This window comes from Chaetodon auriga, chromosome 14 (genome assembly GCF_051107435.1).
Source record: "Chaetodon auriga isolate fChaAug3 chromosome 14, fChaAug3.hap1, whole genome shotgun sequence".
In the NCBI taxonomy this organism is placed as follows: Eukaryota; Metazoa; Chordata; class Actinopteri; order Chaetodontiformes; family Chaetodontidae; genus Chaetodon; species Chaetodon auriga.
The window spans coordinates 19,057,389-19,072,500 of record NC_135087.1 but is presented as its reverse complement, the minus strand read 5'-3'; the positions used below and the strand labels follow the sequence as shown (position 1 = coordinate 19,072,500).

General features: G+C 41.7%; 1 protein-coding gene across 6 annotated transcripts in view; it reads right to left on the bottom strand.

Annotated features, from left to right (window-relative positions):
• Positions 1-15,112, bottom strand: part of ralgapa1 (Ral GTPase activating protein catalytic subunit alpha 1) — a 60,821-nt gene that overhangs the window by 19,926 nt on the left and 25,783 nt on the right. For all 6 annotated transcript variants that reach the window (XM_076748942.1, XM_076748941.1, XM_076748945.1 and 3 more), the window contains 14 exons: positions 13,593-13,703; positions 13,246-13,314; positions 12,991-13,128; positions 12,548-12,731; positions 11,495-11,613; positions 11,233-11,352; positions 10,074-10,728; positions 9,499-9,614; positions 8,731-8,855; positions 6,311-6,382; positions 5,956-6,079; positions 5,625-5,780; positions 3,046-3,204; positions 1,334-1,461 (listed from right to left, as the gene is read on the bottom strand). In XM_076748942.1, coding sequence (XP_076605057.1) covers positions 1,334-1,461; positions 3,046-3,204; positions 5,625-5,780; positions 5,956-6,079; positions 6,311-6,382; positions 8,731-8,855; positions 9,499-9,614; positions 10,074-10,728; positions 11,233-11,352; positions 11,495-11,613; positions 12,548-12,731; positions 12,991-13,128; positions 13,246-13,314; positions 13,593-13,703 — 2,276 coding nt within the window. The remainder of the gene's footprint in view (positions 1-1,333; positions 1,462-3,045; positions 3,205-5,624; positions 5,781-5,955; positions 6,080-6,310; positions 6,383-8,730; positions 8,856-9,498; positions 9,615-10,073; positions 10,729-11,232; positions 11,353-11,494; positions 11,614-12,547; positions 12,732-12,990; positions 13,129-13,245; positions 13,315-13,592; positions 13,704-15,112) is intronic.

Genomic DNA, 15,112 nt, shown 5'->3' with positions numbered 1-15,112 from the left:
AAATGGAACTTTTTTGGATACGAGGGGGAAAAAATGAAGGGAAAGAGACAAGATCAGACAGACAAGCAGGGACACAAGAAGGCAGTATTATTAGGGGATCAAATTGCTTTAAGTGCTGCTTAGAAGAATTTCCAATGATGAGTCAGTGGCTCAGCTCGCCTCTACAGGGGACGCTGTCACCTCACAATGCCGTGCCTGTATGTACGCTGCTGTTCCTCTGAGGACCTCATGTCCACGTGGGCGTAATCTTCTGTCCATGTTTGTTAGAATCAAGAGTGTGTATGAGTGTGGACATGCGTCTGTGTTTGAGCGTGCACGTCTGTGTGTGTGCCGCTCGTTTAGAAACGGCGTTGGAGAGGAGAGGACAGTCATCGATAAGTATTGACCGCTGGGCTTCAGCCAACCAAAACTACCATCGCATCGGTTCAAGCAGACAGACTGTACACACACCTGTCTGTCTGTTTCTCTTTCACTCCTGCATACACAGATGCATGCAGACACACACACACACACACACACACACACACCAGGTTCATGTCTCACCTGTGTCTGCTTGGCCGTGCACTGCAAACTCACACACTTGATATATGGCACTTCAGAGCCGACTAAATGCAGCTCTATCACGCTAGCACTTATATTCTGAAAGCCAAACACCACTGGACATCGATTTGCTATTCTTAACACTTGAGCTGAGTGATAGCCAACATTCTTGCTCACATATACAGTATATGTGCAAGGATTTCAGTGGTCCAGATACATTCATACAAGTTTAAGGAGCTAAAGAGAGCCTCCAAACAACCGAACTTTTAAAGAGCTGACCATGAGGCGTGAGTGCTTTCATTTTTTATGGTGACAGTATTATTATTATTACAAAAATAAAAGCATGAGTCTACCTCTTTTCACTCATTGACAATGAAAGAAAACATTTCTATTTTCTATCCCAATTCCAATGGGAAAAGAAAATAGAAAATGAGGCTCTTGCAGCCAACAACAGGAAGTAAATGGCGTAATTTGCCCATAATGTTACCTTATGAGTGAGGGAAAAAGTACTTGGTTTATGTAACTCCAGTTCTATGAATATGTGTGTAGCCCTCATAGCCCATAGCAAAGCACATCAGTTTTAATAAACTGAAACATTTATCAGGGTAATGACAAATCCAATGTCGTGGCACAGTGTTTCACTGGTGATGGTGATGACAGTTATACCGCCCTCCCCTAGGCGTTAGGCATAGAGACAGAAACGAAGGCAATGAGCTAAAAAATAAACAAAGGCTTTTGTGACGTACCTTTGGTCCTGTTTCTGCTTATTCTCAGTAGGCGTTTCAAAGGATACAAGTTCTGATATAGGGGAATGAGGGATTTGAGAGCTCGGCTGGCGTTGATGGCTGTGGCTCTGACCATGGTGGGCAAAATCTTCACGTCCACTATGGCACCGTCAAACAGTGGACCAAAGAATGGCACCTGCAGACACAAAAACAAGCAGTGAAACACACAACAAAGCAGAACAAAGAAATCACTATTTTTTGTTTTAGTAGTTAATAAGTAACCTACAGCCCATGAAAGCCTCTCACATACATATAATGGGAACCACTGGGTTTTGACTGAACCATACATTTGATTCAGGCTATGGCTTTCTGATTCAATTCCATACTTTGCTTGTGGAATCCACCAAAGAGAATAATGTCAGGCTTTTTATTGAATTTATTTGCAGACCAGGTCTCTGAGCCATGCACTCTATGGCTGAATACAGAGCTTTCAGGACAACAACACAGAGAATATCTTATCTAACTTGCTTTTGGATTCATGATAATTCAATATTTTTGCTTGTAGAATGAATGACACAGAATAAGGTTATGTTATTAGTGCTGTGGTATCTATGTCATACAGAAAAAGCAGAATTTTATTGTGTTAGGTCTTGTTTGAAATAGAATTATGCTATCAGTGCTGTGGTATTAATGTCTGTGTGTTTTAGACTGATACATTAACCAGAGCAGCAAGACTCTCTCTAGGATTGTTAGTCAATCTGGGTGCACATCTGTAAAGGCTGGTAGGAAACATAAAATAATGTCCCAAAACAACACTGTGCATGTTCACAACTTTATTCCAGCGACCTCATTATCCAGAAAGTACAAAGGCTCAATAATCGATATATAGCAGTGTTAATGTACAATGTTAATGTTAAGTGTAAAAGTGTGATATGTTTCCATCTATTTTGAGAATGTAAACTGTTTATTTTGGATGACTTGGTCTCTCTGCATTTGCATTTGTGTTTATTTCACATACTGACTCTAATAACTGACTGTTGACTAGCTTCACAGGAATAATCTAACTATGAATTTCAGCAGCTAAACAACACCAACAGTCTACAGCCATGCTAACAGCTCTGTGAGGCTGTTCAAGCACAGCGGTACTTTGCGCTAAATGCGAATGTCATCATGCTAACATGCTTGCAATGACAATGCTAACATGCTGATGTTTAGCAGGTATGTTAACCGTGTTCACTGTCTTAGTTTTATGTGTTAGCATGCTAAATTTCGCCAGTTACCACTATACATAAAATGCAGCGGAGGCTGAATGAGGGGAACGTTATTAGATTTGTGGGCAAGTATTGGTCAAATTAAATATCTGACCTGATGATGGCACCAAAGTTATTACAAGTCAGATGAGAACCATATTTTGTGAGAAAACATTCAATGGATGTTGAGACAAACCATGAATGTCAACCTCATGGTGGCACAAGAGGAAAAGTCAGCAAGATTCATCCTCTGGGGACCATGAATGTTTGTACTGAATTGCACAAAAAAAACCATTGAATAGTTCTGATAGTGCCACTGATTGGTCAATGATTCACACTTCAATTACACTTCCTCAACAAGTGACATGTATAATTATTACTGATTAGCCCAGGGGGGGACTGAATTATCATCCTGGGTTTTAATGTCAAGTTTAAAGACTTCTGAGGAAACACTCAAATGCAAATATACTGAATAATTGCACACAATATTGAGAGCTGGCAGTCTGAGTCCACTATCAGCATGCATTTACCTCAGGTTTTTTCAGTATATGGATGGAGTACATGTGGTTCTTCATGGGGTAGATGACGATTAGCACGTCTCCAAACTCAGTGGGGATGATCCCTCGGCGGTAGTCTCTGGAATGCTCCGACCAAACAATGTGGACCTCGTCGTTACCCAGGTGTCTAAGCTGGAGGTGGAGAGAGAGGGGAGACAAGTGGGGAGAGGAAGGAAGGAAAAGAGGAATGAATAAACAAAGAGCACAAACAACACACAGTAAGTCACACACGCACACACACACACACACACACACACACACACACACACACACAGGGGTAGATGGGCTGTATCCATCATAAATTCAAGGCTTTTGATTTTGTGTGTCTACGTGCTATAGGTGGCCCTGGGGGTGATAGAGTGAGTGTGTGAAGATGGAGAGTGGACACGAAGACAGGGTGAAGCTCTGAAAAGATGGAGTACGGGCTGGAAGACGGATGGGATTAAGTCTGATGCTGCGTGATGCTGTGTGTGTGGTTCACATTCGCTCGGTGGGCTACAGACGGGGCTTTTGACAGCCCCGTCATTAACCTTGATGTCTGTCAAAATACACACACACCAACTCCCCACACAGACGTCTGTCTACTTGTCTGGTGTGTCACACACACCTTCACTCTGCCAATCCTGGCCTTGGCCCTGAAAAAAACACATTACAGACATTTCCTTTTAAATGTTTAAACTGGAATCAGCTGTGTATTTTGTCCCCTGGCCAGTTTTTGAAGAAGCATGATTTGTATGCATAAATGGAAGGGACTGATTAACCCAAGAAGCTGTCCACATGTCATTAGTGTGTCAGGAAATGTTAATGAAATGTAATTTTGCTTGTACACACACAAATCACCCAACTCTCACATCAGCCTGAGGTTGCATTAATTAATATGGAGGCCTGTGGGACTTGCACGAGTTACCTTATTCATCATGTTTGGAAGTGACTTCACCCACTTGCCATAATGACACTACTTGAATTTTAAATTTGAGTTACTGGTTTAATTAGCCTGATATTTTCTTGACTAGTGATACATTAAGTTGATATATTTAAGGAGAGTTTGGAAAACATGCTTGGAATAGAGATGTATTTATCAAGTTCTAATTAAAATAAATCTTTTCGAGGCACTTCCCTCTGACGGTGGTTGCAATTCAAAGTGTCAGTTAAGCCACACAACTCACAGCTCTGCCATTATCGCATTTAGAGAGTTAGAATTGTGACCTTTGTGCTGTATTTTTGGGTGTCAGAACAATTAGGTGGCACAGTATAATAAGGCGAGGTGGAGTCTTACTGTCTGATGTGCTTCTCTGAGCCGTATCAGTGTTTAAAAAATATTTCAACGATCAGAGTGATGTCATCTCTGATGCCACAATCAGTTGGTGTAATGCAGCTTTAATCCTTTTAATCACGTTTCAAGCAGATGTGGTATGAGAGGGAGCAGAACACACAGCAAAGAGTGAGAACTGGACAAATGCCCTGCAATGGACTAAAATCACACTGCAGCTTGTGTGCGTGGGTGTATGCGTGTGTGTGTGTGTGTGTGGCAGGAGGATGGATGATAAATGCCTGCCAGTATGGACATGTTTATGTCTGTCAGTTTAACCTCTTTGTGGACACATTTGTCAAACTGCAAGTGTATGTGTTTGTAAACCCGCGTGTGCTCGCTAGCGTGTGTGTGCGTGCGCTTCTGTGTCCTACGTTAACACAAATTTATAGTTGTGTGGTTATTTGTGCAGACTGATGTGAATAAAGCCCTTAGTGGGTGTGTGTTTGTGTCAAGTTAAACAGGTTTATAGTGTGTGTGTGTGTGCGCGCGCGTGTGTGTGTGTGTTTGATGGGCCCATCAGCTGATCAGGGAGACGGATGGTGTCGGACCAGGCGCTGATAATCCAATCAGGAGCCTGCAGCGACGTGATAGGCCGAGAAGCAGGAAGTATGATCTGATTAAAGGGACATTATGGCCATGTGCAGAGTGCCCAGTGCCTGAGGGTTGACAGGTGTGCGCACACGCACACACACACACACACATACACACACACACACTAAACCTGCCTGCCTAGACATTGACCACTGCCTCGACCACGCACAAACACAGACATGATTGCTATTAAGAGTCATTGGAGACCCTGGTGTGCTTTAGAAACACTGACATTAACAGATTCGTGTATGTGTGCAGCAACCTACGCTCATTTGCAATGTCATTCCAGGCAAAGAAAGAGATTCAGAAGGAGGAAAAGGAGGAGGAAGGACGCAGAGGAGTACAGAGGGTTTTATTTCTCCACCTCTCCTCTCACTACACATCTCCCCTCATTACATAAAAAGACTGAAATTAGAGCAAGAACAGTAAGTATGCTTATTAACATCAATTACTCCATCCCTGTCACCTCAGACAAACTCAACAGAAGCTGGAAAGAGAGCAATGCAGTAGATAATAGGTATGTTTCCATCCAATATGTTTCCAACCAACTGTCAAGCAAATCTGAAAAATGTTCGTGTGCGAGCTGTTCAAATTCACCCTGCAACAAACAAACACAAATTCGACAGGCCGCCAGTCAGATAGGCGTTACCTTCTTGGTGAGGTTGTGGTCCTGGTCATGGGGCATGCGGGTGGAGACGTGGTAGATGACCTCTGTGGTGGAGGTGGCGTAGTAAGGCGTGGTCTGGCCTGTACTGCGATTCCTCTGGAGACCTCCCATGAAGCCACAGTGAGTGGTGAGGTCCACCTAAGAGACAAACACACACACCATGACATATAGGATACACTCAAAATATCAACTCAATATTAACTTCAATCTGCTCTCAACTCTCAAACCAGCAAATCAATATAAAACGTTGACATGTTAAAAAGAAAAAACATTCTCAGAGCACTTAAGATTATTTCCATGAACGTGTTCTTACCTCCCAGCCCAGTCCAGAGACAAAGTCCTCATAAGCTTGGCTGCCTGCTGTGTTGGTTAGTATGGAGTGTTTGTCCTCTTGGCCCTCAGCCACATAAAATACTGCTATTTTATGAGTCTCACGGCTAGAAGGCAATGAAAGAAACCAATAATGACCAGCACTGAAAAACAGATTGTTAAGGAGGTAACTTTTATTTCAGTAATTTCTATCAGTTTATTACGCTACCAAGGTTTTATCGGAGCACTTTCCCCTGAACCCATCTGCTTGTTTCAGCTTCCCTCAAAGTAAACGAAGAGGAATGCAGGTTTTGAATCAGGGCACCACTAACGGTGCGTGACTTTTCATATTTTCTCACCACTGCCGTGAGTCCAGGTTCTTCAGCTCTCTCAGCAACTTCTCATTCTTCCGCAACAAATGAAAATTACTCCTGTAAGACACAGATACATGCATACATTAGGATTTATTAGCAAAGATATAGTTAAATCCGCATCTCCACCATTGTCTGGCTACCACTGGTGGCCACTCTTAATTGGCTAGTTGCTTGTTTTTGTCACTGCTTCCTAGCAAAAAAGGAACGATCCCGTGACAGCTAATAAGACATGAAGCAGATCTGGCAGGATTTCTGGTGGAAGCCAAAAAAAAGAAGATTAAAAAAAAGAGGAAATGAAAAACAGAACAATATAAACCAATCTTCAGTCACAGCCACATAAAAAGAGGTGTTACTCAAGGTTGTTTAAGGTTATGATGTAGTCTTTGTGGACATGAATTTAAAAGCAGCTGTGTTAGTAAACTCCGAAAATGTTGGTAGATTTCACAGCCACAGACTGTGAGAGCATGGCTTCCATCAGCATAAGAGTGATTCATCGAACAGCTTGTGTGTCAGTCCAACAGACAACATTTGGCTTTTTGATAATAAATGTAACTGACTTGTAAACTCATCAAGTCCAAGTCAGATGTCATTTTTACATTTAAAAGAGATAGAAAAACATCTAAAAAGGCAGAAAATGGAGGGTTTACAGAGCTTAAGACTTGTGCAGTTACTGCATGAAGAACATGTAGGAACTAAGTCACTAAGGTTGTCTTCACACCTGTGCTTCTTAGTCCAGGTGAATGCTTGCTCCCACCCCAGACACACCTGACCAATGAGTGAAGGGAACATTCTCGTGTGGTGTGTAATGCTGCATTTTGGTTCACTCACCAACAGATTCAGACCAGTGCAAACAAACTATAGGTGTGAAAACACCTTGAATACCCAAATGTTACGGACGCTTTTCTATTAGATTTTTCTAATAGAAGTACTTCTGTTTATATACTGGTGTCTCAACTCTGACCTTGCAAATACACATTACTGCATATTATTATTACCGTGAGCAGAGATGAGCAAATGCAACAATATCTTTGACCACGGCTACTGCCATCCCCACTTTCAGGCTCCAAATAAAAAAGGACAAAACAAAAGCCTTTTATACCAACTAACAAGTCTGTTCATTCATGTCAGTTCAAAATGTCCCAGTGACCAGCCACCAACATCCACGCCGTCCATATAAAACCAAGACATGAGCAGTGAGGCTTGGAGTGGACTGATAATGACACGTCATTCTTTTCACTCTTAGAGAGAGGAGAGAAAAAAAAAAGAGTGAAAGAGCAGGAGATAAAGAGAGAGAGAGAGAGAGACAGCAATTTGCTCTTTATTAAACTGATACTTGGTAATGGCCTCATTCTCTGCTCTAAAAGACTCCATTTACACCCTGGATTATAGGGAAAAGCATAAAAGGGAACACACACACACACACACACACACACACACACACACACACGCGCACGCACATGGGTGACTGTCAGTATCTTAGTGTCTGTAATGTGCCATATGAATACCTGGAGAGACATAAGGGGACAATAATAGATGATTGGACAATCTTTCCTTATCTTTCTCATCCGTCTATCCTCGTTGCCCTCAACATGCAAGTTTCTTTATCATTTTTATTTTCTGATTTTGGCTCCATTTCTCTTTTTGTTTTTTACTCTCGCTCTCCATCCTCGTGTGCCTTTTTCATCCTCTTTTCTGATTTGTCACTTCTCCCTCCATCATTCTCTTCTTCAACTACTGCCTTTTATTCTAACTCCAAATGGGTTGAGTTTGATCAATAGAGTACTATACTCATTATCACACTCTCCTCCAGACACACACACACACACACACACACACACACACACACACACACACACACACACACACACACAGTGTGTTAAGAAGTCTATTGTGCAGGCTGAATGCAGATGGTGTAATTCCCTGGATAAAGTCTAAAGAGCGATGAGTGTCCATTAGCTGGCCAGACACATTTAAAGTGATACCTTGACATTGTCTATTCTAGCCCCGAGTCACTGAGAGGATGAAATACAGCACCATGTGAATAGGAAAACATGGTGTCTAATTAGCACAAAATACTTTTTTGAATTTGAAATTTTCATCTCATCTGCATTCAACGGGCATTTAGTTTGATCTAGGGGAGAAAAAAAAATGAATAAAAGACTCCCAACACATGAACTACAGCAACCTAAAAACAGATAACTCCTCATTCACTCCTCCTTTGGTATAAAAAGTTTATTATTCCTCTCATTTTAATAATGGTTTTTCCTACAGATTTTTTTTAGAGGGGTTACAAACGCACTATATATGTTATGACTGCTACAAGAATGTTACTGTTGCTTTAAAAAAAAAAAAAAAAACCTCTTTAATATGGTTTTGGTATACAGCTTGTCTGTGTCTGGTCTCACCTCTTCTCCCATGAGTTGAGTCCCAGTATGTTGATCAGTAGTCTGCAGTAGTAGAAGGCTGACTGTGGTGTCTGAGTCTCTGGTTCAGTCTGCTGCACCGCCCTCATGTTCAACTCCTCACCTCTCTGAAACAGCAAAACAGTTTCATGCAAAAACTGTGAGGGATTAAAAAAAAAAAAAAAAAAAGCAGCATGACTAAGAAACTGGGATTCTTGTTTAGTGAAGTCAGTTTATCAAACATTTTTGTGCCAATATGAATAAATCCTATCAAATTATGAGCGGAACTAAGAGGCTGACACCAGAAACGATTTTTGGTAATAACTGCTGAAATTTCACAACACTGTGACCTTTATCTGGATATTTTTTACTATAAAAAGACCAATTATTTAGTATATTAAAAAAAGTGCACTTTTGTTGTTGTTGTTGTTGTTGTTGTCCTGAGTATAATTAATACATAGTTATCACAAAGACAAATTTAAATTCTTCCTGTAGCTTGGTTTTAACCTTGCTGAAAGACCAAATCTAGACTGTATTTTACAGAACAGTAAAACATTTGCTTAAAATCTAGTTTGACTGTGATTGATCTTTAATTCCTGAAACCTAGTATTATTGCAAGGCACCATTAGTCCATTTATGCAACTGCTACTACTACACTTGTGAGCCACCAGTATTTGAGCATCCACTTCATCAGGACATGCTGGGAGCTTCTGAAGCAAAGACTAAAAAGGTAAAACTCATTCTATTCACTTGGAAAAGGACACTACGTACATGAAGGACAAACTCTCGCTCAGCAGCGCTCTGCTTCAGGATGGCGTTGATCACATCGTTCTCCTGCTTTTCTGAAACGCACGCTGGAGGAGGGGCTGGAATGTTGAGCGGCATGCCTAAGGGGACCAATCAGTAGACAAAGTTAGCTGCAAACAATCAGACGATGGTTGGACTGATGTGTCAGTGGACCTTGGTCAGTCAGTGCCCTCCTTTGATTGGATGCAGGCTCCTCTGTTTTCAGAGATGAGTTGGTAAAATGTTCGCTGAAACTCTGCCTCATGGAGTTGCTGACCAGCCAAAAATGGTATCATTATTCTGGCTTTTCATGGATGGTTTGTGGAGTCAGAGGCGTGCATAATGAACTCATTTAAAAACCATTTTAAGATTAAATTAGATTTAATGAGCATAAGCAAACACTATTGGCAGCTTCCTTTAAAACATGTTGATATTGGCCTTCAAAGAGGCATAAAAACTCATTGATGCGTGTTTGTGTGTAACTTTTTTTATATGCTGTCGATTAAATATCAAAGAACATAAAAATAGTTTCCATGGGGACTTGGGATGTGTGTGTGTACCTGCTCTCTGCAGACACTCAGGACTCGAGTATCCCAGGTACTGCAGCATTTCATCCAGAGCATCGTCCCCCTCTGTCAGTGAGTCCCACGCTGGCACAGCCTCCCGACACACACGTTTAGCCAATGGCGGAGCTAGAAGCTGTTCCAAGGCCGACTCCCCTCGATCCCCATTTCCATCTATCCTATGCTTGTTCTTCTCCTCTTCCTCCTGCTCCTCCTCTTCCTCATCTCCTTCATCTCCTCTTTGATCGCCCTTCTCCTCCTCGCCGACTTTCCTCTCCTCTGCTTCCTCCTCCTCCTCCTCCTCCTCCTCTGCCTGAAACTGTTGCTTTTCACCCTCCATCTCTCTTCCTCCCTCCTCGACCTCCCTCTCCCCCTGCCCCTCCTCCTCGCTGCCTTCTCTCTTCACTTCCATCTTTTTCGGTAGACCTCCTGGTGGGGTGCGTAAATGAAGATTCGCGTTGAGAGGTGATTGTGTGTGTGGCAAAAACGTGTGTGTTGGGCTGTTTGGGGAACATGGTGGGGGCCCGTAGAGAACGGCAGAGTCCCAGGAGTGTTTTCCAGCTACATCGCGGATGATGACACGAACGCAAGCAGGAGCAGAGGACAAACCGGCAGTCATTCCGCCTCCTGGTACACCAGACTCTGATCGAATCTAGGAAACAGAGGAAGACAAGGAACAATGGTTAAGCAATAAATGTACAAAATACTAAAGAAATCATTCTAATACTGGGTCACAGCATCTTTGATACATTCTACATCTCAGCTCCTTAAACAAAACTGAAAACTTCTTAAAAACGTTTTCTCTTATTCACTCATTTGCTTCCTTTAAGCTAAAGATTTGCCTTTGCAACTGGTTCAAGTTAATGATGTATTGATGACGACGTAAATGATGAATTGCAGTAAACAAAGACAGAGGAAATGTTAACTCACATGCTACGCAGACATTACGGTAAAAGTACACTTACACCACGCTCATGTGGGCATGTTATGCATGCTCACCAACTGACACTTCCACGCTTGCCTTTTAGGTTTGAGCTCAGTAAGTGTCAGTCGTGAAGACAGACAGTGGTTCTAAATTGATCTACAAGTCATATACTGTGACTTCAGTACAAAGAGTCAAATCTTATCTGGCCAACTTTCCTTCAGCTGTAGTTACCTGATACACTGAGAGCAGCGTGGAGCCGTTCAGAACCAGAAACTGTAGGTTTGGTGAATGGAAAAGCTCTGGTCCGAGATCTGCACTCTCACAGAATGGGTTGTCCTGGTTTTCACACACCTAGAAAACATGAGCCTTAGTACTGCTTTGGCAAAATGCCAAGGTCTAAATAAAAGTATTGGACAAACAACTAATCATCACTATATATATAGGACATCATACTTGTGTCATTATTCCCGCCAAACGCAGACAGTAACAGTACCTGACTAGACAGAGTCGCAGGCCCTCCAGACATCGGATAATGTCCTAGATGGTTGACCAAGTGTGTGATCACAGTTCTGGCTGCGATGGAAACCAGACCCTGCTGAATACGGCTACGAACTGCAAAGAGAGACAGAAAACACAGACAGAGGATGAATTACGACAAGGAAACAGTTCAGAGAAATACATTAAAGGTACCAGGTAATCAAAGTCAGTTTATTTGTTTCTAGAATGTATTGTTCAGTAGGCCCAAAGCTGGAACTGTTAGTATGAAATGATATTTAGGTTCTAAGTTAAAACTAAACTTGAATTAGTAAAGACTAGGAAGAGTTACAGACAAACATTCAAGCTTGTACATAGTCTGCCCCATGCTGAGAGGAAGCCAATGCCATCACACACTGTGCTGCTAGCAGATCCTGGCTAATCAACATCATTAAACGCACACTGTGACACACACACACTTTCCAATGGCTCCTTATTGACAGAGCTGTGTGTGGAGTACAGATATGTATTGATCAGACATTCTCAATGACTCCTTAAACCTCGGGAGAGCTCAGGCGGAGGAAGAAGAAAAGAGAAAAAGAGGAAAGGCAAATAAACTTAAGAAGGCTTGAGAAAATAATTAGACGTGAAAAGAGAATTAGCAGAGAATGGTGTTAAAAGAATAACAGAGGAAAGTCAGTGAAGCGGTGAAGACAAGAAGATAGTAAAAAAGAAGACAGACGAGAAGAGAGGCATGGCCTATCAAGGTGCTCCAGTCATTAGACTAGACACTGTGTCCTGGTGGACCACAGCAGGGGACAATACACACTCTCACACGAATACAGACAGGTGCACTCGCATACATACACACACACTTAACTTTTTCCATCTTTAGTGATTGGTAGTGGCTTGCTGGACAGCTCATTTTTACTATTACACTACTATATTTCTGACCACGTGAATTACAAAACATGCTCATTTCTATACCGTGCGAGTCAGTAAAGACATCAAATGACAGTTATAATGGTAGGACAAAAGTTGTGAATCTTGCCCCTGGTGTTCGGTAAAATACCTTCAGTGACAGGCTGTATTTTGCTGGAGCGTTCAGAGTCCGGGCTGTGCAGAGGCTCTGGTTCTCGGAGGCTTTCTAACGGTAGGAAGGGGTCGTAGTCTGGACTCAGCAGGTCCGACAGCTGCAGCGGATAATACTTGGGACTATTGAAAGACTGGGCTCCATACACACAACCATGCAATACCTAGACATGTTTTAAAAGGAGATGGGACACTGTTTCAGACTGAAATCCATGTTGCTTTAATTACAGCTGTTCAGCTTTATTGCATGAATGGTGATACTTTGATAAAAACAATTATTTTCAATGTGGGTCATGTTTTGGGTGAATACAAATGAATACAAGAAAACATTTTCATATTGTGATGACTGATCACTGCTGACTGAACATTAGTAAAGTCAATGTAAGTGACTGTGTGTGTGTGTGTGTGTGTGTGTGTGCATACCTTATAAATACAGCTGAGCAGAGTCTTGGTGGGCTGGTCCTTCTCTGGAGGGCTTCGTGTTTGAACAGGTTGAAGAAGAGTCTTTGGAGGCAGAGCCATCACCCAGTCCAACAGACACAGCAGGAGGGACACGACCAGCTGCAACACACACACACACACACACACACACACACAGAGAGAGAGGCATACGCTAAATGAGTAATAGAGTGAGAAAATATGAAAGGGAATGCGTGTTTGTGTGTGTGTGTATGTTACCCTCTTATCCAGTTCATGAGGAGAGGACTCGGTTGTAGGCAGCAAGTATGTGATTGTGGCGATTAAAATCTAAAAAAAAAAAAAAAAAATCAGACAAAATTGTTTGCTGCTACAATAAGTAAAATAATTAGAAATAGAGTGTAAGAAAAACTAAAGCCATTATGTGAAAAAAAAAAAATGCATTTGAAAATTGCGTATTTGTACGTGTATTTAAATAAAGCCTTAACTTCACACACTACAATTTAATCCATCAGGCTCTGTGGACACGCTGATGGTGACTTAATAATATTAATATCTGGATGAATTAAATATCATTGTTCCGAGGTGTTCAGTAAGTCGTGTCTCACCTCTACGATCTTCTTTGGAGTGTCAGGGGGGAATTTCTGAAGATGATCCACGTGACTGATGAGGAGATGAAGGACGTCCGATGCCACCAGTGCTACGTTCTTATTGGGGTACTGGGTGATGAAACACACATAAGAGTATTAGTGATAATTCACAGGTTTCTGTGGCTACATTCATGTTGTACCCAACATCCTACAAGCCAGCATGCTTAAAATAAGAGAAGGATCTATCGTGTTCCTCTTCAGTGAGGAAATGCTGTGTGCTAGGGAATAGGTTAAACCTATTAGAAATAATTAGAAGTCATGTATAATTATCTATGTAATTATTTCAGTAAGTCTGCAATATTCCAATGACAGATTTATCTATGTACGCCACTGATGTCTGTAAAAATAATCTGACAACAGAAACAACAGATGAGGTACATTTGAACTCTTTTTAACCACATTCTGATACTATGTCCTTCTTGGATTGTTATTTGTGTCTCATAGAAAGTAATCGCATAAATTATGCAACATAATCGATCAATGTAATCCACAAACAACCTTTGTCCTTTTTAAATCCATCCATCATTGTATTCTGAATGTTTTCCTGTAATTGTTTTATATTAAGTACTCATTAAAGGTGTATCATTTTTTTTTAAGAAACACAATAGAGAGAGAATTTATAGATCAGTGGAGCTCTAATGAGGATCACCTAGAAAACAAAAAGTGCCTCTAGACAGGAGGAGGGATGGGTGGTGGGACGAGGAGGACAAGAAGTGGCTCTGCATGGAAACATGACAATCCCTGCAGCTTTATGTTTGTGTGTGTGTGTGTTTGTGTGTGCATATCACAGGGCCCATGTCTGAGGCTACTGGCTGCTGGTATGAAGGCAAGAGATGCAAGTGGACAAGATGTGTGTGTGTATATATGTGAGTGTGTGTGACACAGCTTGCAGCATTCCCTCTGGATTAGTCTCCTATCTGAAGGAGGACCAAACATATTGACAGTCCAGGGTTTGCTCCCAGGAGTAGGTGAATGCAAGTGTGTGTGTGTGTGTGTGTGTGTAGCTGCAATGTCTTAGCAGGCCATTGGCTGCCGATACACAAGCTAGGGATTCCAAGGTGGAAAAGGTATGCGTGTGTGTGTGTGTGTGTGTGTGTGTGTGTGTGTGTGTGTGTGTGTGTGTGTGTGTCCATCTAGAGCCACTTGGCCATAGATGAGACAGTAAATGTTGGACAGTATTATTCTGATCCACAGTACTCCCAGTGTAGTGGCTGAAACAGACAATACCAACTGAGGCAATTTTACCAACACCAACAATCATCTCCAACAATGTTTTCCATCATACTTTGGCTCCTTGCAGCCTGCCATGTTAAACACATTAACAATCCAAATGTCCAGTTTTCAGGCAGTATTCTAATGTGTTTAAACCCACTCTGACCGGCTAAAGCAAGATTTCTAATGGCATCAATTGAAGCAACATTTGATTTTTACATAACCTGCTTTAATCGCTTTATTCCTTTAAACGTACGTTAATATAT